The sequence below is a fragment of the Oncorhynchus masou genome, chromosome 13 (assembly GCF_036934945.1).
Source record: "Oncorhynchus masou masou isolate Uvic2021 chromosome 13, UVic_Omas_1.1, whole genome shotgun sequence".
NCBI lineage: Eukaryota > Metazoa > Chordata > Actinopteri > Salmoniformes > Salmonidae > Oncorhynchus > Oncorhynchus masou.
The window spans coordinates 26375903-26403755 of NC_088224.1; the positions used below are offsets into that span (position 1 = coordinate 26375903).

General features: G+C 47.1%; 1 protein-coding gene across 1 annotated transcript in view; it reads left to right on the forward strand.

Moving 5' to 3' along the window:
* Window positions 1-27853, forward strand: part of LOC135552018 (thrombospondin type-1 domain-containing protein 7A-like) — a 174417-nt gene that overhangs the window by 61333 nt on the left and 85231 nt on the right. Inside the window, exons 2-4 of the mRNA XM_064983363.1 lie at window positions 16001-17081; window positions 20051-20299; window positions 25817-25995. Of these exons, the coding sequence (XP_064839435.1) occupies window positions 16001-17081; window positions 20051-20299; window positions 25817-25995 (1509 nt within the window). The remainder of the gene's footprint in view (window positions 1-16000; window positions 17082-20050; window positions 20300-25816; window positions 25996-27853) is intronic.

Sequence of the window (27853 nt, forward strand, 5' to 3'; positions counted from 1 at the left end):
GTCACAGTGGTGGGTAGTATATGGGGCTTTGGTGACAAAACAGATGGCACTGTGATAGACTGCATCCAATTTGTTGAGTAGAGTGTTGGAGGTTATATTGAAAATGACATCGCCGAAGTCGAGGATCGGTAGGATAGTCAGGTTTACGCGGGTATGTTTGGCAGCATGAGCGAAGGATGCTTTGTTGCCGATTCTAGATTTAACTTTGGATTGGAGTGCTTAATGTGAGTCTGGAAGGAGAGTTTACAGTCTAACCAGACACCTAGGTATTTGTAGATATCCCCATATTCTAAGTCCGAACCGTCCAAAGTAGTGATGCTGGATGGGCAGGCAGGTGCGGGCAGCGAAAGAGCATGCATTTAGTTTTACTTGCATTTAAGAGCAGTTGGAGGCCACTGAAGGAGAGTTGTATGGCATTGAAGCTCATCTGGAGGTTAGGTAACACAGTGTCCAATGAGGGCCGGAGGTATACAGAATGGTGTCGTCTGCGTAGAGGTGGATCAAATAATAACCAGCAGCGAGAGCGACATCATTGATGTATACAGAGAAGAGAGTCGGCCCAAGAATTTAACCCTGTGGCACCCCCATAGAGACATTCGAAATGGTCAGTAATCTGTCTGTTAATTTGGCTTTCAAAGACCTAAGAAAGGCAGAGTAGAATAGATATAGGTCTGTAGCAGTTTGGGTCTAGAGTGTCTTCACCTTTGAAGAGGGGGATGACCGTGGCAGCTTTCCAATCTATGGGAATATCAGACATTACATTTACATTTAAGTCATTTAGCAGACGCTCTTATCCAGAGCGACTTACAAATTGGTGAATTCACCTTCTGACATCAGTGGAACAGCCACTTTACAATAGTGCATCTAAATCATTTAAGGGGGGTGAGAAGGATTGCTTTATCCTATCCTAGGTATTCCTTGAAGAGGTGGGGTTTCAGGTGTCTACGGAAGGTGGTGATTGACTCCGCTGTCCTGGCGTCGTGAGGGAGTTTGTTCCACCATTGGGGGGCCAGAGCAGCGAACAGTTTTGACTGGGCTGAGCGGGAACTGTACTTCCTCAGTGGTAAGGAGGCGAGCAGGCCAGAGGTGGATGAACGCAGTGCCCTTGTTTGGGTGTAGGGCCTGATCAGAGCCTGGAGGTACTGCGGTGCCGTTCCCCTCACAGCTCCGTAGGCAAGCACCATGGTCTTGTAACGGATGCGAGCTTCAACTTGAAGCCAGTGGAGAGAGCGGAGGAGCGGGGTGACGTGAGAGAACTTGGGAAGGTTGAACACCAGACGGGCTGCGGCGTTCTGGATGAGTTGTAGAGGTTTAATGGCACAGGCAGGGAGCCCAGCCAACAGCGAGTTGCAGTAATCCAGACGGGAGATGACAAGTGCCTGGATTAGGACCTGCGCCGCTTCCTGTGTGAGGCAGGGGCGTACTCTGCGGATGTTGTAGAGCATGAACCTACAGGAACGGGCCACCGCCTTGATGTTAGTTGAGAACGACAGGGTGTTGTCCAGGATCACGCCAAGGTTCTTAGCGCTCTGGGAGGAGGAAACAATGGAGTTGTCAACCGTGATGGCGAGATCATGGAACGGGCAGTCCTTCCCCGGGAGGAAGAGCAGCTCCATCTTGCCGAGGTTCAGCTTGAGGTGGTGATCCGTCATCCACACTGATATGTCTGCCAGACATGCAGAGATGCGATTCGCCACCTGGTCATCAGAAGGGGGAAAGGAGAAGATTAATTGTGTGTCGTCTGCATAGCAATGATAGGAGAGACCATGTGAGGTTATGACAGAGCCAAGTGACTTGGTGTATAGCGAGAATAGGAGAGGGCCTAGAACAGAGCCCTGGGGGACACCAGTGGTGAGAGCGCGTGGCGAGGAGACAGATTCTCGCCACGCCACCTGGTAGGAGCGACCTGTCAGGTAGGACGCAATCCAAGCGTGGGCCGCACCGGAGATGCCCAACTCGGAGAGGGTGGAGAGGAGGATCTGATGGTTCACAGTGTCGAAGGCAGCCGATAGGTCTAGAAGGATGAGAGCAGAGGAGAGAGAGTTAGCTTTAGCAGTGCGGAGCGCCTCCGTGATACAGAGAAAAGCAGTCTCAGTTGAATGACTAGTCTTGAAACCTGACTGATTTGGATCAAGAAGGTCATTCTGAGAGAGATAGCGGGAGAGCTGGCCAAGGACGGCACGTTCAAGAGTTTTGGAGAGAAAAGAAAGAAGGGATACTGGTCTGTAGTTGTTGACATCGGAGGGATCGAGTGTAGGTTTTTTCAGAAGGGGTGCAACTCTCGCTCTCTTGAAGACGGAAGGGACGTAGCCAGCGGTCAGGGATGAGTTGATGAGCGAGGTGAGGTAAGGGAGAAGGTCTCCGGAAATGGTCTGGAGAAGAGAGGAGGGGATAGGGTCAAGCGGGCAGGTTGTTGGGCGGCCGGCCGTCACAAGAAGCGAGATTTCATCTGGAGAGAGAGGGGAGAAAGAGGTCAGAGCACAGGGTAGGGCAGTGTGAGCAGAACCAGCGGTGTCGTTTGACTTAGCAAACGAGGATCGGATGTCGTCGACCTTCTTTTCAAAATGGTTGACGAAGTCATCTGCAGAGAGGGAGGAGGGGGGGGGAAGAGGATTCAGGAGGGAGAAGAAGGTGGCAAAGAGCTTCCTAGGGTTAGAGGCAGATGCTTGGAATTTAGAGTGGAAGAAAGTGGCTTTAGCAGCAGAGACAGAGGAGGAAAATGTAGAGAGGAGGGAGTGAAAGGATGCCAGGTCCGCAGGGAGGCGAGTTTTCCTCCATTTCCGCTCGGCTGCCCGGAGCACTGTTCTGTGAGCTCGCAATGAGTCGTCGAGCCACGGAGCGGGAGGGGAGGACCGAGCCGGCCTGGAGGATAGGGGACATAGAGAGTCAAAGGATGCAGAAAGGGAAGAGAGGAGGGTTGAGGAGGCAGAATCAGGAGATAGGTTGGAGAAGGTATGAGCAGAGGGAAGAGATGATAGGATGGAAGAGGAGAGAGTAGCGGGGAGAGAGAGCGAAGGTTGGGACGGCGCGATACCATCCGAGTAGGGGCAGTGTGGGAAGTGTTGGATGAGAGCGAGAGGGAAAAGGATACAAGGTAGTGGTCGGAGACTTGGAGGGGAGTTGCAATGAGGTTAGTGGAAGAACAGCATCTAGTAAAGATGAGGTCGAGCGTATTGCCTGCCTTGTGAGTAGGGGGAAGGTGAGAGGGTGAGGTCAAAAAGAGGAGAGGAGTGGAAAGAAGGAGGCAGAGAGGAATGAGTCAAAGGTAGACGTGGGGAGGTTAAAGTCGCCCAGGACTGTGAGAGGTGAGCCGTCCTCAGGAAAGGAGCTTATCAAGGCATCAAGCTCATTGATGAACTCTCCGAGGGAACCTGGAGGGCGATAAATGATAAGGATGTTAAGCTTGAAAGGGCTGGTAACTGTGACAGCATGGAATTCAAAGGAGGCGATAGACAGATGGGTAAGGGGAGAAAGAGAGAATGACCACTTGGGAGAGATGAGGATCCCGGTGCCACCACCCCGCTGACCAGAAGCTCTCGGGGTGTGCGAGAACACGTGGGCGGACGAAGAGAGAGCAGTAGGAGTAGCAGTGTTGTCTGTGGTGATCCATGTTTCCGTCAGTGCCAAGAAGTCGAGGGACTGGAGGGAGGCATAGGCTGAGATGAACTCTGCCTTGTTGGCCGCAGATCGGCAGTTCCAGAGGCTACCGGAGACCTGGAACTCCACGTGGGTCGTGCGCGCTGGGACCACCAGATTAGGGTGGCCGCGGCCACGCGGTGTGGAGCGTTTGTATGGTCTGTGCAGAGAGGAGAGAACAGGGATAGATAGACACATAGTTGACAGGCTACAGAAGAGGCTACGCTAATGCAAAGGAGATTGGAATGACAAGTGGACTACACTTATCGAATGTTCAGAACGTTAAGCTTACGTAGCAAGAATCTTATTGACTAAAATGATTGAAATGATACAGTACTGCTGGAGTAGGCTAGCTGGCAGTGGCTACGTTGTTGACACTACACTAATCAAGTCGTTCCGTCGAGTGTAATAGTTTCTACAGTGCTGCTATTCGGGGGCTAGCTGGCTAGCTAGCAGTGTTGATTACGTAACGTTACGTTAAAAGAACGACAATAGCTGGCTAGCTAACCTAGAAAATCGCTCCAGACTACACAATTGTCTTAGATACAAAGACGGCTATGTAGCTAGCTAGCTACGATCAAACAAATCAAACTGTTGTACTGTAATGAAGTGAAATGAAAATGTGATACTACCTGTGGAGCGAGGCGGAATGTTGACCGGGTTGTTGAAGTTCAATTCGGAAGACGTTGGCTAGCTGTTGGCTAGCTAGCTAGCAGTGACTCCTACGTTAAGGACGACAAATAGCTGGCTAGCTAACCTCGGTAAATTAAGATAATCACTCTAAGTCTACACACTCTAAACTACACAATTACCTTGGATACGAAGACAGCAAAGACAACTATGTAGCTAGCTAACACTACACTAATCGAGTCGTTGAGTGTAATAGTTTCTACAGTGCTAGTGGACGTTAGCTAGCTGCTGTGCTAGTGGACGTTAGCTAGCTGCTGGGCAGAAAGCAGTGTAGACTACGTTAGGACGACGAAATACGATAATTACGCAATTATCTTTGATACAAAGACGGCTATGTAGCTAGCTAAGAAGAAATTGCTAAGATTAGACAAATCAAACCGTTGTACTATAATGAAATGTAATGAAAAGTTATACTACCTGCGGACCGAAGTGTAGATGCGACCGACGATATGAAAGAGAGGTTGAACAGGCTAGTAATAGGGGTTGTAACAATTTCAGCAGATTATTTTAGAAAGAGAGGGTCCAGATTGTCGTGCCCAGCTGATTTGTAGGGGTTCAGATTTTGCAGCTCTTTCAGAGCATCAGCTATGGGGGAGTGCAGGGCTGTTGACCGGGGTAGGGGTAGCCAGGTGGAAAGCGTGGCCAACCATAGAAAAATGCTTATTGAAATTCTCAATTATTGTGGAGTTATCGGTAGTGGCAGTGTTTCCTAGCCTCAGTGCAGTGGGCAGCTGGGAGGAGGTGCTCTTATTCTCCATGGACTTTACAGTGTCCCAGAACTTTTTGAGTTTGTACTACAGGATGCAAATTTCTGTTTGAAATAGCTAGCCTTAGCTTTCCTAACTGCCTGTGTATATTGGTTCCTAACTTCCCTGAAAAGTTGCATATCATGGGGGCTATTCGATGCTAATGCATAATACCACAGGATGGTCTTGTGCCGGTCAAGGGCAGACAGGTCTGGAGTGAAACAAGGGCTATATCTATTCCTAGTTCAACATTTTTTTAATGGAGCATGCTTATTTAAGATGGTGAGGAAGGCACTTTTAAAGAATAACCATGCATCCTCTACTGACGGGATGAGATCATTGTTGTTCCAGGATACCCCGGCCAGGCCGATTAGAAAGGCCTGTTCGATGAAGTGTTTTACGGAGCGCTTGACAGTGATGAGGGATGGCCGTTTGACCGCAGACCCATTACGGATGCAGGCAATGAGGAGGTGATCGCTGAGATCTTGGTTGAAAACCAAGTATTTGGAGGGTGAGTTAGTTAGGATGATATCTATGATAATCTGTGTGAGATTGATGGCATCAAGCTTAGATTGTAGGATCGCCAGGGTGTTAAGCATGTCCCAGTTTAGGTCACCTAGCAGCACGAGCTCAGAAGATAGATGTGGAGCAATCAATTCACATATGGTGTCCAGGACACAGCTGGGGGCAGAGGGTGGTCTATAGCAAGTGGCAACGGTGAGAGACTTGTTTCTGGAAAGGTGAATTTTTAGAAGTAGAAGATCGAATTGTTTTGGTACAGACCTGGATAGTAAGACAGAACTCTGCAGACTATCTCTGCAGTAGATTGCAACACTGCCCCCTTTGGCAGTTCTATCTTGGTGGAAAATGTTATCGTTAGGGATGGAAATTTCAGCGTTTCTGGGGGTTTTCCTAAGCCAGGATTCAGACACGGCTAAGACATCTGGGTTGGCAGAGTGTGCTAAAGCAGTGAATAAAGCAAACTTAGGGAGGAGGCTTCTAATGTTAATATGCTTGAAACCAAGGCTTTTACAGTTACAGAATTCAACAAATGAGAGCACCTGGGGAGTAGGAGGTTCTGGACTAACCTCTACATCACCAGAGGAACAGAGGAGAAGTAGGATAAGGGTACTGCTAACGGCTATAAGAACAGGCCATCTAGCACATTCGGAACAGAGAGTAAAGGGAGCAGGTTTCTGGGCATGGTAGCATAGATTCAAGGCATAATGTACAGACAAAGGTATTGTAGGAAGAGAGTACATTGGAGGTAAACCTAGGCATTGAGTAATGATGAGAGAGATATAGTCTCTAGAGACGTTTAAACCATGTGATGTCATCGCATATGTGGATGGTGGAACAACATGGTTGGTTAAGGCATATTGAGCAGGGCTAGAGGCTCTACAGTGAAATGAGACAGTAATCACTAACCAGGACAGTAATGGACAAGGCATATTGATATTAGGGAGAGGCATGCGTAGCCAAGTGATCGTATGGGTCCAGTGAGTGGTTGGGCTGGCTGGAGACACGGCGATTCAGACAGTTAGCAAGCTAGCAGTTAGCAAGCCGGGGCTAGCAAGCTAGCATAAGGGCCTTTATGGGACGTCGCAATGGGAGAAAGTCTGTTTTTGCCTCCTTGTGCTGTGACGTCGAAAGACCAGTCGTGGAATTAGTAGGGTTCCAAGTAGCAGAGGCGTCCAAGTCCAATTGGCAAAATGGTTATAGTGATTCAAGAACCTGGCCGATGGTTCAGCTAACAGTCCAATATGCTATAGATAGCTAGCAGGCCGAGGTTAGCAGAATGATCTTTCAGGGGACGCTGCGTCTGAGGGGCCTGTTGGGATCCTCAGGCAGATTATGTCGGTATTCCAGTCGTGAAGGATCGGCGGGGTTCCGTGCCCCGTACAAGCAGTAGAAGGGGTCTGGATATTGTAGCCGAGGAGTGGGCTTCAGGAGTAGCCCAGGAGCCCTAGCTGGGAGATGGGTCTAGCATGGGCTAGCTCCAGGCTAGTTGGTGCTTGCTCCGGGACAGAAACGTTAGCCAGGAGTAGTCAACCCGGGTTGCGGTTAGCTAGCTGCCATGATCCAGATGAAAAGGTTCAGACTTTGAGGTAGAAATCCGGGGACATGGACAGGAAAATAGGTCCGGTATGCTCTGGTTTGAAACGCATTGTACGAACTGGCTATTGCTTTCCGAGCTACAGGTTAGCTGATGACCGCTAACAGTGGTTAGCTGACTGATAACTGATAGCTGGTAGCTAGTTAGCTAGCTAGCTTCAGTTGAGGTATACCAGTTCAGAGGTAAATAGAAATACTTTAAAAATAAAAGGAGAGTATTTTGAAGTTGAGGTTTAGGAAAAATATTAAAAAGAATGCGAAGAAATATGTAAAAAGATATATACATGCGACAAGACAAGACAAAGACAAAGACGTCTGATTGCTACGCCATCTTGGACATCTTTAAGTATTATCTACATCTGTTATATTCGGCGCATGTGACAAATAAAATGTATTTTTTTAAATGATTTCATTTTATTTAATGACTACATAGTTTCAGACTGATTGTCCTGTCTACGTGCCTGTCTGGGGTGCTTTATCGGTTGGTCAGTTAGATGTTATTGTACAGTTCTTTTAGGGTCTGATTTCCAGGAACAGATTAAGTATATTTCTGACAGAGCTATACTTAACCTGTGTTCGGGAAACCCTCTTTACGGATATATAAACAACGTCTGGTCATGGTGCTTTTACTGATGCCTAAACACTAAAGCTTTACAACATGCTGTCATTTGGTTCAGATGTTGTCTGAGAAACTGCGTATAGCTTTCCTTCATAAACAGAGCTCGTCTTCTCTTAGCCACCAAAACAACCACTAAGAGAACCAAGAAGAGAACCATGAAGAGAACGACACAATGTCCTGTCCATTTACACATGGACTCTTTCATTTTCCTTCATTTACACACTCCCCCTTTTCATTTGATCAATCCTGTTGGAGATCAAAGCGTTGAATCACTGTGTGCAGGTCAACCACCGCTCAGACACCAGGTGACCTGGAAGTAGGTCACTCAACCACAGAAGGTCATCTCAGGGAGAACTAATTGGAAGAGAGGGAGAGGGAATGGGAGAGATAGAGAGAGGGGGAAAGGGAGGGACAGGGAGAGGAAGATAAATATAGTTGCTGTCCTATGAGGCTGTGTTTCTGGCGAAGGCAGACTAATACCTGGGGGCTCGTTGTGACTAAATTTTCAGTTTGTGCTTTAGGGTCGGGAAGATATTCCTTGTTTCCATTTTAATGGAAATAATGGACATAACATCATCTCCACATGGGGACATGAAGTAGATGGTTAATCTGAAATCCCTGACCTTTTCACAGTTTCTTTATCATAGGCGTGTGTTCAGCATACAGTAGGAATACAGATTGACTAGCCTGATGGGGTTCCCCATTTCCCCCCATTTTCTCATCTTCTCCATCCACACCCAATGGTGAGACGCACACACACGCACGCACGCACGCACGCACGCACGCACGCACGCACGCACGCACGCACACACACACACACACACACACACACACACACACACACACACACACACACACACACACACACACACACACACACACACACACACACACACACACACACACACCCCTCCACACAAACCCTCTGGTGGGGTGCAACACCTCACACTGCTTTCCATTTCCCTGGTAAATGCCACCGCCTGTCCTCTACCAGGCACCATGGGAGGAAGGGATAGGCGGAGGAGTGAGGGATGGAGAGAGGGGAGAGGAACATGTTAAAGTCATCCCATTACTGGGGCTGAATTTTCACACTGATCCAATTTTTTTAGCTGTCAAGAAAGGAACTGAGGATATAAGCATGGGGACAAGTCCCTCTCTCCTCTCTTCGTCTCTCTTGCCCTTCTCTCCCTCCCTCTCCTTCCCCCCAGTCTATCCCCTCCTCTTCTCGGTTCTCTCCCCTCCTGTGGTAGCACAACGAGGGCCTCGGTTCATCATCTTATCAGTGAATAACAGGGTGTTGAGACACCAGCATTACAGCCTGTTACAGCCTGTCTCCAAAGGCAGAAAAACATCACTTATTTCCCTCAAAAGATGACCTTCTCCCTCCTATCGATTCAAAGCTGTCTGCAGAGAGAGGGGGATTAAAACGAATAAACAAATAAAAGGATTGTGAGTAATTGATTTGTCTGGTGATACAAAATGCGATAGCGTGGCAGGAAAATAACTGCTGAGGGTAACGACTGGGGTGTGAGCAGCAGAGGGGAATGTCATTTGCAAAGATTAAAGCTGTGTGTGGTGTGTTACTGGAAAGGCAGAGAAACACAGAGCTAAGTCAGGAACGTGTGTGTGTGTGGTGATGGTGAGGAAGATGAGTGTACTTATAGCCACGCAAACATTAGGGCCCTAGGGCTGTGGTTCTAAGGACTGGTACATGGCCCAATAATTGGGCAGGGAGAGCCAGACTTCGCTTCACTCTCTCTCTCTCTCTCTCTCTCTCTCTCTCTCTCTCTCTCTCTCTCTCTCTCTCCATCATCATCATCCATCTCTCTTCACAATAGGCTCCTCTCCCCCCTCTTCTCTCCCCTCCTCTCACCCTCTCTCTCCCTCTATTTTGGTATTTGCCTTTCAAACTAACCGTCAATCTCTCACATCCCCCACTTCTCTTCTTTCTTTTGCTAACGTGTTCTGTGTTGCCCCCCTGGGGTGGGTGTTCCTGGTTGGTCCGCCTGGGTTGGGTGTTCTAAGGGGGGCTCGAGGAGAGGGGATTGGCTGATGTATCACACCCCTTGTACCCCTCCTCTATGCTGTTAGAGGGCCCTTATTTCCTCCTGGCTACTCTCAGTGGTTGACAGGGGACGCAGGTGTGCGTGTGTGTGTGTGTGTGATGGAGGGAAGCAGGCCAATTTGAGCTGTTCTCCCCTACTCACTCCCCCTCTCTGTCATACTGTGGATAACCATATCACCCACTGACATGTTCATAAATTACTGTGAACACCTGCAGAGTGGGGAGCCTCCACACACACACACACACACACACACACACACACACACACACACACACACACACACACACACACACACACACACACACACACACACACACACACACACACACACACACACACACACACACACACACACACACACATACACACACAAACACACACAGCGCACACCCTTCCCCTGCAGAGGCTAATGTATCACAGCTGTAACATGTTCTTCTTTAGAGAATAGAGTGCTGGGAATGCTTAAACCCCTTAGCTAATCAGATGCCTCTTTTGTCCTTTCTCTCAATTATGAAAATCAATTTAGTGTTGATTTCTTTGTGAAAAGGCTGGTCAATCGCGCTTTTCCCTCACTTTCTAGAAAGGAGTATGTTACAATGGCAGCCACAAATGTGTATGTGTCTATGTATATCTGTGTCTATGTGTCTATGTATCTATGTACCTATGTATCTATATATCTATATATATATGTATCTATGTGTCCATGAGTCCATGAGCTCAAGAGTCCATGAGTCCATGAGTCCATGAATCCATGTGTCCATATGTCCATGAGTCCATGAGTCCATCTGTCCATGAATCCATGTGTCCATGAGTCCATGAGTCCATGTGTCCATGAGTCCATGAGTCCATGTGTCCATGAGTCCATGTGTCCATATGTCCATGTGTCCATGAGTCCATGAGTCCATGTGTCCATGAGTCCATGTGTCCATGAATCCATCTGTCCATGAGTCCATGTGTCCATGTGTCCATGTGTCCTTGAGTTCATGAGTCCATGTGTCTACGAGTCCATCTGTCCATGAGTCCATGTGTCCATGTGTCCATGTGTCCATGATTTCATGAGTCCATGTGTCCATGAGTCCATGTGTCCATGAGTCCATGTGTCCATGTGTCCATGAGTCCATGTGTCCATGAGTCCATGAGTCTCTGAGTCCATGTGTCCATGTGTCCATGTGTCCTTGAGTCCATGAGTCTCTGAGTCCATGTGTCCATGTGTCCATGTGTCCTTGAGTCCATGAGTCTCTGAGTCCAAGTGTCCATGTGTCCATGTGTCCTTGAGTCCATGAGTCTCTGAGCCCATGTGTCCATGTGTCCATGTGTCCTTGAGTCCATAAGTCCATGTGTCCATGTGTCCTTGAGTTCATGAGTCCATGTGTCTACGAGTCCATCTGTCCATGAGTCCATGTGTCCATGTGTCCATGTGTCCATGATTTCATGAGTCCATGTGTCCATGATTCCATGTGTACATGAGTCCATGAGTCCATGAGTCTCTGAGTCCATGTGTCCATGTGTCCATGTGTCCATGAGTCCATGAGTCTATGAGTCTATGAGTCCATGACTCCATGAGTCCATGAATCTATGAGTCTGAGTCAATGTGTCTACGAGTCCATCTGTCCATGAGTCCATGAGTCCATGAGTCCATGAGTCCATGTGTCCATGAGTCCATGTGTACATATGTCCATGTGTCCATGAGTCCATGAGTCCATGTGTCCATGAGTCCATATGTCCATGAATCCATCTGTCCATGAGTCCATGTGTCCATGTGTCCTGGAGTTCATGAGTCCATGTGTCCATTTGTCCTTGAGTTCATGAGTCCATGTGTCTACGAGTCCATCTGTCCATGAGTCCATGTGTCCATGTGTCCATAATTTCATGAGTCCATGTGTCCATGAGTCCATGTGTCCATGAGTCCATGAGTCCATGTGTCCATGAGTCCATGAGTCTCTGAGTCCATGTGTCCATGTGTCCATGTGTCCTTGAGTCCATGAGTCTCTGAGTCCATGTGTCCATGTGTCCATGTGACCTTGAGTCCATGAGTCTCTGAGTCCATGTGTCCATGTGTCCATGTGTCCTTGAGTCCATGAGTCTCTGAGTCCATGTGTCCATGTGTCCTTGAGTCCATGAGTCTCTGAGTCCATGTGTCCATGTGTCCATGTGTCCTTGAGTCCATGAGTCCATGTGTCCATGTTTTCTTGAGTTCATGAGTCCATGTGTCTACGAGTCCATCTGTCCATGAGTCCATGTGTCCATGTGTCCATGTGTCCATGATTTCATGAGTCCATGTGTCCATGACTCCATGTGTCCATGAATCCATGAGTCCATGTGTCCATGAGTCCATGTGTCCATGAGTCCATGAGTCCATGAGTCCATGAGTCTCTGAGTCCATGTGTCCATGTGTCCATGAGTCCATGAGTCTGAGTCCACGTGTCCATGAGTCCATGAGTCCATGTGTCCATGAGTCCATGAGTCTATGAGTCTATGAGTCCATGAGTCCATGAGTCCATGAGTCCATGAGTCTATGAGTCCATGTGTCTACGAGTCCATCTGTCCATGAGTCCATGTGTCCATGAGTCCATGTGTCCATGAGTCCATGAGTCCATGTGTCCATGAGTCCATGTGTCCATGAGTCCATGAGTCCATGAGTCTCCGAGTCCATGTGTCCATGTGTCCATGAGTCCATGAGTCTCCGAGTCCATGTGACAATGTGTCCATGAGTCCATGAGTCTGAGTCCACGTGTCCATGAGTCCATGAGTCCATGTGTCCATGAGTCCATGAGTCTATGAGTCCATGAGTCCATGAGTCCATGAGTCCATGAGTCTATGAGTCTATGAGTCCATGTGTCCATGAGTCCATGTGTCCATGAGTCCATGTGTCCATGAGTCCATGTGTCCATGTGTCCATGAGTCCATGTGTCCATGAGTCCATGAGTCCATATGTCCATGTGTCCATGAGTCCATGAGTCCATGAGTCTATGAGTCTATGAGTCCATGTGTCCATGAGTCCATGTGTCCATGAGTCCATGAGTCCATGTGTCCATGTGTCCATGAGTCCATGAGTCTGAGTCCACGTGTCCATGAGTCCATGAGTCCATGTGTCCATGAGTCCATGAGTCTATGAGTCTATGAGTCCATGAGTCCATGAGTCCATGAGTCCATGAGTCCATGAGTCCATGTGTCCATGAGTTCATGAGTCAATGTGTCCATGAGTTCATGAGTCTATGAGTCCACGTGTCCATGAGTCCATGAGTCCATGTGTCCATGAGTCCATGAGTCCATGAGTCCATGTGTCCATGAGTCCATGAGTCTATGAGTCCATGAGTCCATGAGTCCATGACTCCATGAGTCTATGAGTCCATGTGTCCATGAGTTCATGAGTCAATGTGTCCATGAGTTCATGAGTCTATGAGTCCACGTGTCCATGAGTCCATGAGTCCATGAGTCCATGAGTCCATGAGTCCATGAGTCCATGAGTCTATGAGTCCATGTGTCCATGAGTTCATGAGTCAATGTGTCCATGAGTTCATGAGTCTATGAGTTCACGTGTCCATGAGTCCATGTGTCCATGAGTCCATGAGTCCATGAGTCCATGACTCCATGAGTATATGAGTCCATGTGTCCATGAGTTCATGAGTCAATGTGTCCATGAGTTCATGAGTCTATGAGTCCACGTGTCCATGAGTCCATGTGTCCATGAGTCCATGAGTCCATGAGTCCATGACTCCATGAGTATATGAGTCCATGTGTCCATGAGTTCATGAGTCCATGAGTCTATGTGCCCATGAGTCCATGAGTCCATGAGTCCATGAGTCCATGAGTCTATGAGTCTATGAGTCCATGAGTCCATGAGTCCATGAGTCCATGAGTCCATGTGTCCATGAGTCCATGAGTCCATGTGTCTGTTTGTGTGTGTCTCAGTGGCAGCGGCGGGGCTGTCTCTTGTGTCGAAGGCAGTTTCTTGCTAGGTGTTATTGATGCGTATCGACCGGCCTCTCTCTCTACTGCTAATTCAGGCACTGCTCCTTCCGCTGACATTTTCATCACCATGGCTGTGCTTTACTGAGTCAAGACATAAAGCACTGCTTAAAACAGCCCCTGTCCTCCTTCCTCAGTCCTCAGTCCTCAGTCCTCAGACTCCTCTCCTCTCCTCTCCTCTCCTCTCCTCTCCTCTCCTCTCCTCTCCTCTCCTCTCCTCTCCTCTCCTCTCCTCTCCTCTCCTCTCCTCTCCTCTCCTCTCCTCTTCTATCCTTCTGAACCTGCTTGTCATGAATCACACATCCCAGGCTAGTCTATTCTATGCCAGGCAGATATAGTGGCCTACATTGGAACTTTGTTATTTAGTCTTCTCTGGTAAGAAACAGTCTTGTAGCATAATAGGGCGAACATATTCTTGCTTGTGTCTGGTTTTGAGGTAGCCAAAGGGGATTGTGCAGCAATTTAAGCTTTTCATTCATAGAGATTTCCCCTGTGCTGAACCTCCGGCAGTCAATCAGTAGTAGTTTACCATATGCGTATAATCGGGCATACAGCAAGACAGGCAGACATACACAATATGGAAAATGTATGAATCTCTTGGGGGAAATTATTACTTATGTCTTCTTGAAGTTATCTGACCCTTAAGACAACTCCTAAATGACAAACCCAGGTTGACTCCTTCAGCTTTCAGCTCTTAGCTTTGCTTCCTTTGTGATTCCTCCCCCTGTAGGCTACACTCACCCTTGCCTGGTCCCAGATCTGTTATGCCTAATCCTCTGGTTGTTATTATGCCTTGTTACACAGCAATAACTGATCTGGGACCAGGATTCAGTAAACCCCAGGCTGTGTCCTTGTTACAGCAGCCGGCACTCCTCCCTGGCTCTGCTTAGATAGATCACTGGGACACCAGAGAGGCGGGGAGATGCGAGGGAAAAGAAGGGGGTGGATGGGAGAGCCCGTGGTAGTTCGTTGAGCTAGGAGGAGAATACCTCTGACTCTGACCCAGTTCCGTAATACAGATTCATCAGAGCAGCTTGCCCTCTCACACAGTAAGCTACGAAGGCTCTCCCTCCCCAGCCTCAGCTTTCAGAAAGGCAGGCAGCCCAATCCAGCAGCATCACTGCAAGCTGCTCAATCCAACAACATCAAACAGAGCTCAAATAAACTAGCGAAGGGCCCTCCCCACCGCTAATCCTCACTGATAGAATAGTAGGGCTGTCCTTCAGCACCACAAGATGGGCCCACATTGCAGTGAATCCTGTCCAGCCAGAGATTGGCGGAGCTTTTCTTTCGGCACCTCAAACACAAGCACATCAGCGCTGGTGATGTCATGGGCTGATTGTACCATTATTAGAAGCCCTGCTTATCCTTCATGCAGAATTGATAGATTGATTGACTGACTGTTTATGCTAGGGTAAGCCAGGTTAGGTTATTCCTCAGTGACCTCCCTCCCCACTATACCTTCCATCTTCTACATTTCCTGGGAATATTGATCCAGTCAGAGTGGTAATGCTGCCCTGACTCTGGGCTCTCTGTCTGCCTGTCATGTACCTACTTGGCGTTTTATGCTCGAAGGGGATGTTTGCCTAGACCTTTAATTGCATTCTTATAAATCCTAGAGGAAGGAAGTGTGTCAGAAAATTGCACTTGGCGGATTGATTTAATTGCAGTGGGAGGAGTGATGTGGAGGAGTGATTTGGCGGAGTGTGTGTGTGTGTGTGTGTGTGTGCGTTATTTATCAGGAAGTACTTATTCTTCCTCTACAAGGCACTTTGGTTGTTTCTGTTGGATTACAGTTCATAGAAGCACTTTATAAACTTTGACTAATAGTCCTCTGGTATAGCAACACTAGAGAGCTTGGTCTTCTGAAATTTCAAGGGGCTTTGATTAACAGGAAAGTCATATGGAGAGATAATGAAAATTCCTTATAAACTGCCCTCCGACTTTCGACCAAGTCTTGAATGGCAACATTTAGACGGAATGTTAGAAGGACTAACACAGTACTCATAGCGATTCACCACTGTACAATAAAATCTGATGGTTAGGAGCTGAATTACCTCCACAGTATGCTTTCCATTTGGATAATATTCTGACTAACTGCTCTGATAGTACATCCTTCAGTTGAACTCCCTGTGACCTTAGTGTCTCTGTTTCCCCAGGTCCATGGGGCCGGTGTATGGGCAGCGAGTGTGGCCCAGGGGGCAGCCAGAGCCGGGCAGTGTGGTGCGCCCACTCTGAAGGCTGGACTACTCTTCACACCAACTGTGACCAGGCCGAGCGCCCAGAGAACCAGCAGAGCTGCTTCCACGTTTGTGACTGGCACAAGGACCTGTATGACTGGCAGCTGGGTGCCTGGAATCAGTGCGTGCCCGTGTCCATGCGTAGCACCGGGGTGATCCAGCGGCCAGCCGTGTGTCTCCACGGAGAGGAGGGCATCCAGACACGCGAGGTGGGCTGCGTCCAGAAAGCGGATGGCGTGCCAGCGGAGGATGTGGCAATTTGTGAATACTTTGAGCCCAAGCCCAGGCTGGAGCAGGCCTGTCTGATCCCGTGCCCACGGGACTGCGTGGTCTCCCAGTTCACCCCATGGACTTCCTGTTCAAAAATGTGTGGCACGGGTCTTCAGAATCGTGTCCGTTTTGTCCTGGCGCCGCCCATGTTCGGGGGTTCGGCCTGCCCTAACTTGACAGAGTTCCAGATTTGTCAGCCAGGTCCCTGTGTGGGCCCAGAGAGCCTGTATAGTCTAAGGGTGGGATCCTGGGGTCCCTGCTCTGTACCCCTCCCTCGCACGGCCAGGCAGGCTCCAACTCTTAATCAAGGTAAAGTTGTGGCTGTCCCTCGCCGGCTACGCAAAGGCAGAGAGGGTAAAGAGGGTATGGAGGCCAAAGAGGGCAGCGAGGTGCCCACCCCACGCCAGCCTCGTCTGAGTAAAGAAGAAAGGATGAAAAGAAAGGAGGAAAGAAAGGAGGGAAGAAAAGGCAGACAGGTAGCCAAAGAAGGGCGCAGAAAAAACAAGGAAACAGTCAAGGAGCGGGTGAGAGAGCGGGTGAGAGAGCGGGTGAGAGAGCGGGTGAGGGGGAGGGGGAGGGTGAAAGACCCAGAGACCAAGGAGCTGATCAAAAATAAGAGGAACAGGAACAGACAGAACCGACAGGGAGGGAATTTCTGGGACCTGCAGGTTGGATACCAGACCCGGGAGGTGACCTGTGTTCACAGGAGCGGCAATGCTGATGCACTCAGGTAAGTTGCACTTATAATTTATAGTCTCAGTTACAGTGCCTATGGAAAGTCTACACCCCCATTGGATTTCTTCACATTTTATTGTGTTACAAAGTGGGACTGAAAGGGATTTAATTGTAATTTTTTTTCAACGATCTACAAAAATACTCTAATGTCAATGTGGAAGAGATATATATATATATATATATATAGTTAGTACCAGTCAAAAGTTTGGACATACCTACTCATTCAAGTTTTTTTTAATATATTTTTTTACTGTTTTCTACTGAATAATAGTGAAGACATCAAAACTATGAAATAACACAAATGGAATCATGCAGTAAACAAAAAAATGTTAAAAAAACAAAATATTTGTTATATTTGACATTCTTCAAAGTAGCCACCCTTTGCTTTGATGACAGCTTTGCACACTTTTGGAATTCTATCAACCAGCATCACGTTGCTTTTCCAACGGTCTTGAAGGAGTTCCCACATATGCTGAGCACTTGTTGGCAATTTTTCCTTCAATTTTTCCTTCACTCTGTGGTCCATCTCAATTGGGTTGAGGTCAGGTGATTGTGGAGGCCAGGTCAGCTGATGCAGCAATCCATCACTCTCCTTCTAGGTCAAATAGCCCTTATACAGCCTGAAGGCATGTGATAGTCCCAATAAGTGCAAACCAGATTGAATGGCGTATCGCTACAAAATGCTGTGGTAAGTCTGCCTTTAAATATAAATCGACAGTGTCACCAGCAAAGCACCCCCACACCATCAAACCTCCTCCTCCATGCTTCACGGTGGGAACCACACATGCGGAGATCATCCGTTGACCTACTCTGCGTCTCACAAAGACATGGCAGTTGAAACAAAAAATCTCAAATTTGGACTCATCAGACCAAATAACAGATTTCTACCGGTCTAATGTCCATTGCTCGTGTTTCTTGTCCCAAGCAAGCCCCTTCTTATTATTGGCGTCCATTAGTAGTGGTTTCTTTGCAGCAATTCAACCATGAAGGCCTGATTCAAACTTGTCTCCTCTTCACACTTGATGTTGAGATGTGTCTGTTACTTGAACTCTGTAAAGCATTTATTTGGTCTGCAATTTCTAATTAACTTATTCTCTGGAGCAGAGGTAACTCTCCTTTCCTGTGGCGGTCCTCATGAGAGCCAGTTTCATCATAGCGTTTGATGGGTTTTGCGACTGCACTTGAAGCAACTTCTACATGATTCCATATGTGTTATTTCATAGTTTTCATGTCTTCACTATTATTCTACAATGTATAAAATAGTAAAAATTATGAAAAACCCTTGAATGAGTAGGTGTACCTGCCACAGTAAAACGAGTCCTATATCAACATAACCTGAATCCACTGCTCCAAAACCGCCATAAAAAAAGCCAGACTACAGTTTGCAACTGTACATGGGGACAAAGATCGTACTTTTAGAGAAAGGTAATCTGGTCTGATGAAACAAAAATAGAACTGTTTGGCCATAATGACCATCATTATGTTTGGAGGAAAAAGGGGGATGCTTGCAAGCCAAAGAACACCATCCCAACTGTGAAGCACGGGGTTAGCAGCATCATGTTGTGGGGGTGCTTTTCTGCAGGAGGGACTGGTGCACTTCACAAAAAAATGATGTGGATATATTGAAGCAACATCTCATGACATCAGTCAGGAAGTTAATGCAAATGAGTCTTCCAAATGGACAATGACCCCAAGCATACTTCCAAAGTTGTGGCAAAATGGCTCAAGGACAACAAAGTCAAGGTATTGGAGTGGCCATCACAAAGCCCTGACCTCAATCCCATAGACAATTTGTGGGCAAAACTGAAACAGTGTGTGCGAGCAATGAGGCGTACACACCTGACTCAGTTACACCAGCTCTGTCAGGAGGAATGGGCTAAAATACACCCAACTTATTGTGGGAAGCTTATGGAAGGCTACCCGAAACGTTTGACCCAAGTTAAGCAATTTAAAGGCAATGCTACCAAATACTACTTGAGTGTATGTAAACTTCTGACCCACTGGGAATGTGATGAAAGAAATCAAAGCTGAAAGAAATCATTCTCTCTACTATTTCACATTCTTAAAATGAAGTGGTGATCCTAACTGACCTAAGACAAAGAATTTCTACTAGGATTAATTGTCAGGAATTGTGAAAAACTGAGTTTAAATGTACTTGGCTAAGGTGTATGTAAACTTCCGACTTCAACTGTACATGCACAAATATACACATGTACTCACACATAACCACACACCCGTAATGTGCATTTGAGATATGTGCATATGTATATATCTTGAAATATATTCCATCTCACTTCATCTAACATTGGTCATTATTTATTAATGTCATGCACATACTGTATCTGAAATGTGAATGAGTGAGTTATAAAGTACTGCATCATAGTGCCTGGTATGCCATTAATATCATATAGAGGACAGTATTTGCAGTCAAATTTCGTCTGAGAAACTTCCGGGAAGTTTAACCCCAATTTATTACGAGTTGTTTTAAAATGAACGATTGGTTACTCTTTTAATTAAAACTTATGAGAGGAATATTTTATAACACATATCTCAATTGAAAAGGAAATTAACATTTAGTGAAAACAAGTGAAAAAAATGCTCCTGGAAAAATTCCTGGTGGAAAATAAATTAGAACAAAGAGTAATAAGCATTAAGATTTGTATCGGTCTGTAAAACTGCGTACATCTACAGTATACTCGTATATTTGGGTCCTGTCTCAGATTTCTGTTGCTTTGGGTGAGAGTATCTGCTGAATGACTAAAATGTAAATGCAGATGTAGGTTTGTAGAAAAGGCTCATTGCAAATTCAGAGTGATTTCAAGTGGATTGAAGCTAACTGTCGTGCTCCAGTATTGGATTTTGCAAACATGTTTGGCCTTATTTGAACACCTTGCCTCATTCCTTTGACCAAACACCTTCACTGATTCCTTTGTAATTAATTAACCTCTTGCCTCTTCCCTCCAGCCTGTGTTCTCAGGAGTCCCTACCAGTGACCTACCAGGCCTGCGTCCTGACCAAGGATTGTGAGGTGAGCGACTGGACCGATTGGTCGCCCTGCTCCAAGGACTGCTACGAGCTCAACGGGCCCACGGGCGAACACACACGCACACGCCGGGTACACCTGCTCCCCGTGGGAGGAGGGGCGGAGTGCCCCGAACTGGAGGAGAAGGAACCATGTACCCCTCAGGGAGAAGGGGTACCCCCCTGCATCGTGTAAGTACTCTATCACCCAACGTGGAAAAAAACGTGTGATTTCAATCTCTTATATGGATGTCTATGAACAGTATAGGAATTGTGTTATTTGTATGCAGTACAATGAATTTCCTTATGAGATGATAACTCCAATCCAAAAATTATGCCAACTCACATTGGTACTCTGAAAACCATTGGAACACCTCAAAATGTCAGCCAATCAAGGATTGCAGATGATCAATTGAACTGCACTTCTACTCTGCAGGCTGGCTGACAGCTACAGTTACTCTCTCTCTAAAGTGCACTATGGGTAAGCTGCCTGTCTGCGCCCCTAAATAGCTTTGCTGTCTAAAAACAATAAACACTTGCAGATAATGCATGGGATACTTATCCAGACAGTGCTGGTGTGTCTCTAACACTAAATGTGTATGTGCATACACTAAATGGTTTGAGTCTGTGTTAAGTGATTAAGGTCATGTGGCTGGGAACGTTGGCTGGTTGCTGTGACGACTGTAGCTAAACTATCCAACATAACAGCAGTAGTGGTACTAAGAGCACTGGGGATTTAACACTAGGGGAGAAGCCACAATAACAACCCCACTACTATTGGGCTGTGGCTTGTTTGGTATCTGCTGGCTTATTATTCACAGCCTGAGTGGGAACAAACCACAGACCTGAGTGGGTACAAGCTACAGCCAGAAGGGGGAGAAGGGAGGGGGGGTAGGCTCATTGTGTGGGGTGATGATGTTAGTGCTGATGAGAGGGGAGAGGGTGGGGGTGACAGTGTGAGGGGAATGGAGATGGAGATGGAGAGATGGGGAGACGATTGAGTGGTGTGTTAGGTGATGGTGAGGTGGGCATGATGGTGAGGTGGGCATGTAGGGAGAAATAGGAGCGACACAGAGGTGGGAGAGATGGGGGGAGGAGGTAAGAGATGGGTTTGGCTCAGTGTTTGGGGCGACGGTGCCATGAGAGGGGCATATGAGCAGAGATGGAGAGGAAACAAACAGAACAAGCATTTGGCTCTTTGCCAGTGATGGAAGAAATGATGAATGGAGTGTGTCTAGGAAAGAGACAGTCAGTCTGCGCTACGTCTAATCTGATCCCCATGCCATGCACGCGCACACACACGCACACACACACACACGCATGCACACACACACGCACGCACGCACGCGCACACACACGCATGCACGCACACACACACACACACACGCACGCGCACACGCACGCATGCACACACACACACACACACACGCGCACGGACACACATGCACAGATGCATGCACGCACGGACACACACATGCACGCACGGACACACACACATGCACACATGCACGCACACACACACACACACACACACACACACACACACACACACACACACACACACACACACACACACACACACACACACACACACACACACACACACACACACACACACACACAGATGGGCATGTTGACACACCATCACTTTCACACCCGCTATGCAGTCATGTGCCGTGTCCCCATCTCTGTCAGTCCGAGACCACCAGACCTAGCTATGGACCACAACTCCTAGGTGCCTCGTTGTCCCACAACCACACCATGGCAATGGCCAGGGACTAGTAAGAGACACTCCACTCATTAATATAGAGCCCTTTCATTGGTGGTGACCTCAAATCATTTCCGTTATTGCCACGGAGACAGAGGCAAGGCGGACATTTTGGGACCCTGGGGATGATTTGAACTGAAAAACAATACGTAACATTCTCACCAAAGAATTTTAAGGAACCCTTCAAGTTCTTTTGAAGCAGATCCTAGAGATTTGAATCAAATGCTGAGTGCAAATCTGTCTTAATGGATTGCTCTTTACATTCATGAGAGCGCCAGCTGTTCCGGTAGACTGCGTGATCACGCTCTCTGCAGCCAATGTGAGTAAGACCTTTAAACAGGTCAACATTCACAAGGCCGCAGGGCCAGACGGATTACCAGGACGTGTACTGCGAGCAAGCGCTGACCAACTGGCAAGTGTCTTCACTGACATTTTCAAACATTCCCTGTCCGAGTCTGTATCACCGACATGTTTTAAACAGACCAACATAGTCCCTGTGCCCAAGAATACTAAGGTAACCTGCCTAAATGACAACCCGACCCGTAGCACTCACGTCTGAAGCCATGAAGAGCTTTGAAAGGCTGGTCATGGCTCACATTATACCATTATCCCAGAAACCCTAGACCCATTCCAATTTGCATACTGCCCTAACAGATCCACAGATGATGCAATCTCTATTGCACTCCACACTGCCCTTTCCCACCTGGACAAATGGAACACCTATGTGACAATGCTGTTCATTGACTACAGCTCAGCGTTCAACACCACAGTGCTTTCATAGCTCTTCACTAAGCTAAGGACCCTGGGACTAAACACCTCCCTCTGCAACTGGATCCTGGACTTCCTGACAGGCAGCCCCAGGTGGTAAGGGTAGGTAACAACACATCTGCCACGCTGATCCTCAACACAGTCCCCTCCTGTACTCCCTGTTCACTCATGTCTGCATGGCCAGGCACGACTCCAACACCATCATTAAGTTTGCCGATGACACAACAGTGGTTGCCAATGACACAACAGTGGTAGGCCTGATCACCGACAACGATGAGACAGCCAATAGGGAGGAGGTCAGAGACCTGGTGCCAGGACAACTACCTCTCCCTCCTCTCCTTCAAAGTGATCAAGACAAAGGATATGATTATGGACTAGAGGAAAAAGAGGACCGAGCACGCCCCCATTCTCATCAACGGGGCTGTAGTGGAGCAGGTTGAGAGTTTCAAGTTCCTTGGTGTCCACATCACCAACAAACTAACATGGTCCAAGCAGACCAAGTCAGTCATGAAGATGGCACGACAAAACCTATTCCCCCTCAGGAGACTGAAAAGATTTGGCATGGGTCAACAGATCCTCAAAAGGTTCTACAGCTGCACCATCGAGAGCATCCTGACAGGTAGCATCCCTGCCTGGTTTGACAACTGCTCGGCCTCCAACCTCAAGGCTCTGCAGAGGGTGAGTGCAAACGGCCCAGTACATGGGACCAAGCTTCCTGCCATCCAGGACCTCTATACCAGGTGGTTTCAGAGGAAGGCCCTAGTCATAGAGTGTTCTCTCTGCTACCGCACGGCAAGTGGTATCGGAGTGCCAAGTCTAGGTTCAATAGGCTTCTAAACAGCTTCTACCCCAAAGACATGACTCCTGAACATCAAATCAAATGGCCACCCAGACTATTTGCATTGCCCACTCCCCCTCTTTTACACCGCTGCTACTCTCTGTTGTTATCATCTATGCATAGTCACTTTAATAACTCTACCTACATGTACATATTACCTCAACTAACCGGTGTCCACTCACATAAACTCTGTACCGGTAGCCCCCTGTGTATAGTCTCGCTATTGCTATTTTACTGCTTCTCTTTAATCACTTGTTACTTTTGTTTCTTATTCTTATTCATCTTTTTTTAATAAACTGCATTGTTGGTTAGGGGCTGGTAAGTAAGCATGTCACTGTAAGGTCTAACACATGTTGTATTCGGCGCATGTGACTAATAACATTTGATTGATTGATTGGATTTGGTATTTTTTTTTTTTTTTACCTTTATTTAACCAGGCAAGTCAGTTAAGAACAAATTCTTGACGGCCTGGGAACAGTGGGTTAACTGCCTGTTCAGGGGCAGAACGACAGATTTGTACCTTGTCAGCTCGGGGGTTTGAACTTGCAACCTTCCGGTTATGAGTCCAACGCTCTAACCACTAGGCTACCCTGCCGCCCCGGTATATGATCTGTTCCAGTTTAATGCAGTTGAGTCCTTCCACTGAGGTCCATTGAGGGACATTTAGATCATGATGTTGTCTTTGTGAACATTCAAGATTAATTGTGGATTGTGAGGTACACTGTGAATATACTCTCACCGGCCAATTTAACAGGTTCACCCATCTACCGTAGTACCGTGTCAGACCCCCCCCCCCTCCCTCCAGAACAGGCTGAGTTCTTCGGGGAATTCTACAAGGTGACAAAACAGTCTACAGTGATGTTGGTCCATGCTGACGTGAAGGCATCACACAGTTGTTACAGATTGTACAGTACAGATTGTACAGCCCGTTCTGTGTAGTGGGTTGAGGTCTCGGGACTGTGCAGGCCATTGACGGTCATGTTCCAGGAAAAAATGTTCCTGCTCCTCAATTGTTCAGTTCTGCTGGGTTGTTGGAGTCCATGCCCCGATGGACTGAGGCTGTTCTGAAGGCAAAAGGGGGTGCAACTCAATATTAGGAAGGTGTTCTTCATGTTTTGTACACCTGGTTCAGGGATTTTTGCTCACTGTTCTTGTGATCATTTTGACCCCACGGGGTGAGATCTTGCGTGGAGCCCCAGATTGAGGAAGATTATCAGTGGTCTTGTATGTCTTCCATTTCCAAATAATTGCTCCCACAGTTGATTTCTTCAAACCAAGCTGCTTACCTATTGCAGATTCAGTCTTCCCAGCCTGGTGCAGGTCTACAATTTCGTTTCTGGTGTCCTTTGACAGCTCTTTGGTCTTGGCCATAGTGGAGTTTGGAGTGTGACTGTTTGAGGTTGTGGACAGGTGTCTTTTATACTGATAACAAGTTCAAACAGGTGCCATTAATACAGGTAACGAGTGGAGAACAGAGGAGCCTCTTAAAGAAGAAGTTACAGGCCTGTGAGAGCCAGAAATCTTGCTTGTTTGTAGGTGACCAAATACTTATTTTCCACCATAATTTGCAAATATATTCTTTAAAAATCCTACAATGTGATTTTCTGGATTTTTTTCTTCTCATTTTGTCTGTCATTGTTGAAGTGTACCTATGATGAAAATTACAGGCCTCTCTCATCTTTTTAAGTGGGAGAACTTGCACAATTGGTGACTAAATACTTTTTTTGCCCCACTGTATCTACCACTGTACTTTGATAAACTTAGGCTACATTTACAAACCACACCCTTCTTCAACGGCATTCAAACCATTTCACCTATTTATTTGTGACATTATTATTATTTGTACCATTTGCATTAGATGCTCTGTTGTCCGGAGCTTATTTACATAATACATTTGAAACAGTCAGTTAAAGATGCTATCAATCTAAATGATGCTTAACCAGCTGTGACCTTGTAGGACTTTCAGGCATCTTCTCAATCAATCTGCTTCATTCACAACAGGTATAAAACACGGTTAATACTGATGCAGTGTACAATTTATTGCTCTGCTCGCCACTCATACTCACTGACCTCTGTCCATCATCTTCCTTATAAGGAACAGAATGGGAATGGCTGCATCGGAAATGGCACCCCAATTCCTGTAGTTGCACTGCTTTTGGCCAGAGCCACATAGGAAAGTAGTGCACTAGGGAATAGGGTGGCATTTTGGGTGGCAAACTATGACTTCATTTTGTCATAATTGATGATTTAATTCATGTACATATTATTTTCAATCTATGTTATGTAAAAAAAAAAAAATAGAATCAAATCAATCTCCCTTCTTTCTCCCCTGCAGGTACAACTGGAAGACAACAGAATGGACTGAGTGCAGGGTGGACATGTTGCTAAGCCAACAGGACCGTCGTCGTGGTAACCTAACGGGGCTGTGTGGAGGCGGAGTCCAGAACCGTGAGGTGTACTGTGTCCAGGCAACCAGCGTCGACCCCGCTTCCAGCGCTCTCAAGAGCAAAGAAGGTAACCTGACCAGCATGCAACTGTCCTTTATTCCCAATGTGGAATCTTATCATTTTGATAACTCATTGTGTGTCTATAAAAAGCCCATACCCACTGTGTATCTTTAGTTCCCTCTCATACTGCTGCCTTGTCCCATTGTACACATCTCTTCCACTTTGTGCACAGGAGACTGAGCACTTTTGCTAAGAATGTGAAATGAGTATATGAACTGTGCTAACGTGCCGTTACGCAATAGCAAGAAATGAAATGGGATATCCTGGGCAGTCAAAATGCATGCACGAACGGTGCAGAGAATAGGGATGGAGTTGAGGAATGTGTTCCCACATTTGGAGGTCTTTGGAGACATTTGGAGGTCTTTGGTAGAAGCAAAAATAGTGCATACCCTGAGAAAAAAATTCTCAAAAGAAAATGTACCCTGAGTGAGAACAGTTCCTTACACAAGTGCTAGCAATCCCAAATGGCACCCTATTCCCTATTTAGTGCACTACTTTTGACCAAGTCCTATAGTGTTATAGTCAAAAGTAGTGCACTATATAGGGAATATGGTGCCATTTGGTACACAGCCAGAATTCCGCTAACAAATGTCAACGTGACAGGACAGCATATCTACAAAGTCAGCAACAGCAGTATTAACTCGCTCCATCCCCTGATAATGCAGTGTCTGTGTTCCCAGATAATGTATTAAAATTGTCCCCACTCCCTTGGTAAAGTTACACACACGCGCGCACACACACCAGGCGGTAATTTATAAACCTTTTTCCCATGACTGCGTAGCCACGCACGACTCCAACTGAATCATCAAGTTTGCTGATGACACAACAGTGGTAGGCCTGATTACCAATAACGATGAGACAGCCTACAGGGAGGAGGTGAGATCCCTGACGGAGTGGTGCCTGGAAAATAACCTCTCCCTCCATGTAAACAAAATAAAAGAGCTGATTGTGGCCTACAGGAGACAGCAGAGAGAGCACGCCCCCATCCACATCAACAGGGCCGCAGTGGGGAGAGTCAAAAGCTTCAAGTTCCTCGACGTGCACATCACTGATGATCTGAAATGGTCCCATCATAGGTGGTCACAACAGCGCCTTAGGCGGCTGAAGAAATATGTCTTGGCCCCTAAGATCTTCACAAATTTCTACAGATGCACCATTGAGAGCATTCTGTTAGGCTGCATCAATGCCTGGTACGGCAACTGCACCATCCTCCATCAACTGTACAAAACAATTTTCCATGACATAGACTGACCAGGTAAATCTAGGTGAAAGCTATTATCCCTTATTGATGTCACTTGTTAAATCCACTTGAATCAGTGTAGATGAAGGGGAGGAGACAGGTTAAAGAAGGATGGATTGTGTATGTATGTCATTCAGAGGGTGAATGGGCAAGGGAAAGAGTTAAGTGTCTTTGAACGGGGTATGGTAGTAGGTGCCAGGCACACTGGTTTGAGTGTCTTTGAACGGGGTATGGTAGTAGGTGCCAGGCACACTGGTTTGAGTGTCTTTGAACGGGGTATGGTAGTAGGTGCCGGGCGCACTGGTTTGAGTGTCTTTGAACGGGGTATGGTAGTAGGTGCCGGGCGCACTGGTTTGAGTGTCTTTGAACGGGGTATGGTAGTAGGTGCCAGGCACACTGGTTTGAATGTATTTGAACGGGGTATGGTAGTAGGTGCCAGGCGCACTGGTTTGAGTGTCTTTGAACGGGGTATGGTGGTAGGTGCCAGGCGCACTGGTTTGAGTGTCTTTGAACGGGGTATGGTAGTAGGTGCCAGGCACACTGGTTTGAGTGTCTTTGAACGGGGTATGGTAGTAGGTGCCAGGCACACTGGTTTGAGTGTCTTTGAACGGGGTATGGTGGTAGG